At 45.5% G+C, this 1,645-nt stretch overlaps 1 protein-coding gene across 1 annotated transcript in view; it reads right to left on the minus strand.

The window, feature by feature from the left end:
- EXOC7 (exocyst complex component 7) overlaps nt 1-1,401 on the minus strand; it is a gene marked incomplete at its 5' end in the record, with an annotated part of 20,678 nt that extends 19,277 nt beyond the window's left edge. The window contains 2 exon segments of the mRNA XM_009867193.1: nt 95-279; nt 1,336-1,401. Coding sequence (XP_009865495.1) covers nt 95-279; nt 1,336-1,401 — 251 coding nt within the window.
- Between the last annotated feature and the right edge of the window lie 244 nt (nt 1,402-1,645).

Genomic DNA, 1,645 nt, shown 5'->3' on the forward strand with positions numbered 1-1,645 from the left:
AAAGAGTGTGAGAAGGGTACAAAGAACATCATGAGCGCGTGGAGTCAGCTCAGTAGGATGAAGCTCCCCAGCAAGATCCAGCTGCTCAACTCACCCTTCCTTTATGATCTTCTCTGTGTCCTTGGCCACGTGGTAGTAACTGATGACGTGATCCAAGCAGGACAGGGTCTTCTCCACATTCTCTTGCAAGCGCTGCAGGTTCTCTGTCTGTTTATGGACAGGGATGATCGAGTTCTCCAACTTCATCAAGCGACTTTCAAAGGAGGAGAGGATAGAAACCTGCATGCCGAGAGAGAAACGGAGAGCTTGGACCCAGGGATCCAGACAGTAGGGCAGTAGTTCGAGCAGGGCTATCTGGGACCTTCAAGTGCCAGCTTCTGTTTTTGGGCTCTGCTACTAATTTGCCGTGGTTCCTCAGACAGGCTGTTAAATCCCTCTTTGTGCCAGTTTCTACCAGGAACCACCTGCCACAGAGAGATGGGCCAACCTTGGATTAAACATTTGTAAAGCGTGAAGACAACATTCCAAGACAGTACTAAATAAGAGTAAAATTTTATCTGACAGCAGAAAATAAATCTGCCTGGAGGTGCTCTCGGTAAAAGGAGCAACACAGGCATAAACTGGCAGCCACTTTGCTCCTTTCCACTAAGGCCCAAACATGAGATGCACAACGTGAAGGCCCCAGACCAGTATAATGAGAACCTTCTATTCCATCCCAGACACTTTGTTTCTAAAATGGACTGTGATATTGCTTCTGAAATCTGGAAAATCTCAGTAAGTTCATACAGGGTGCCTTAATATCATCTTTTCTAGAGCAAAAAGTAATTCTTTCAAGATTCACTCCTACGTTATATTTTCAACACTTCTCTGGCTATGACTTTCTTAAAGCCCTGAGCACAAAACTGGACACAGTACACCAGCTGTGGGCTTGAGAGCAATTAGAACACAATAATTACCTTCTACCTCTTAAGCAAAACACTCTCAAAACAAAACTCTAAACGAGACCTGGCTTCATGAAACAACAACATAACGCTGTTGCACAAACTAGTCTGGGGTCTATTACACCTCTTCCCAAGAGAGAGGACAGGGTATAAAGAGACAAGGCCAACAGAGCTTATTTGAGCTCTTGTCTCCCAAGAAGCAAAGCTGAGAATTGATACATTCATCAGTTTTCCCCTTTGCCCAGCCATGGAAGCGTAAAACCCAGGCACAGCGCAAGTGGCTCGTTACTCTGCATTCCTCAGATGGGCACAAGGACAGCCTGGAACACAGATTCTCCTAAGAAAAAGGAAAGCTAGGCCCAACATCAGGGCCCAGCTTCAACGACCTCCTTACCATGTTCTTTGTAAGCTGGTCACTCTTCTCAAGACTCTCTTTGATAAAGGACAGAGTTTCTTCTTCCTGTCCGTAGGATGAAAAAAATAGTCTTCAATTCTGAACATTAAGTTATTAAGCCACTACACGTTACATGCAGGTAAACACTGCAAGAAACCATGTCTGGTCTGATGCTGAGGCCACGTTTTAATATGTCACCTCTCAACAGAAACCAGGGCAATCTAACCAGAATCTAATGAGTGAGGCTCCTGATCATTTACTTGTTTCCATTCGACACCACGAGCCTCGGCACGCTCTAGTCACCGCGCAG

Source organism: Apaloderma vittatum, unplaced genomic scaffold (genome assembly GCF_000703405.1).
Source record: "Apaloderma vittatum isolate BGI_N311 unplaced genomic scaffold, ASM70340v1 scaffold22443, whole genome shotgun sequence".
Lineage (NCBI taxonomy): Eukaryota > Metazoa > Chordata > Aves > Trogoniformes > Trogonidae > Apaloderma > Apaloderma vittatum.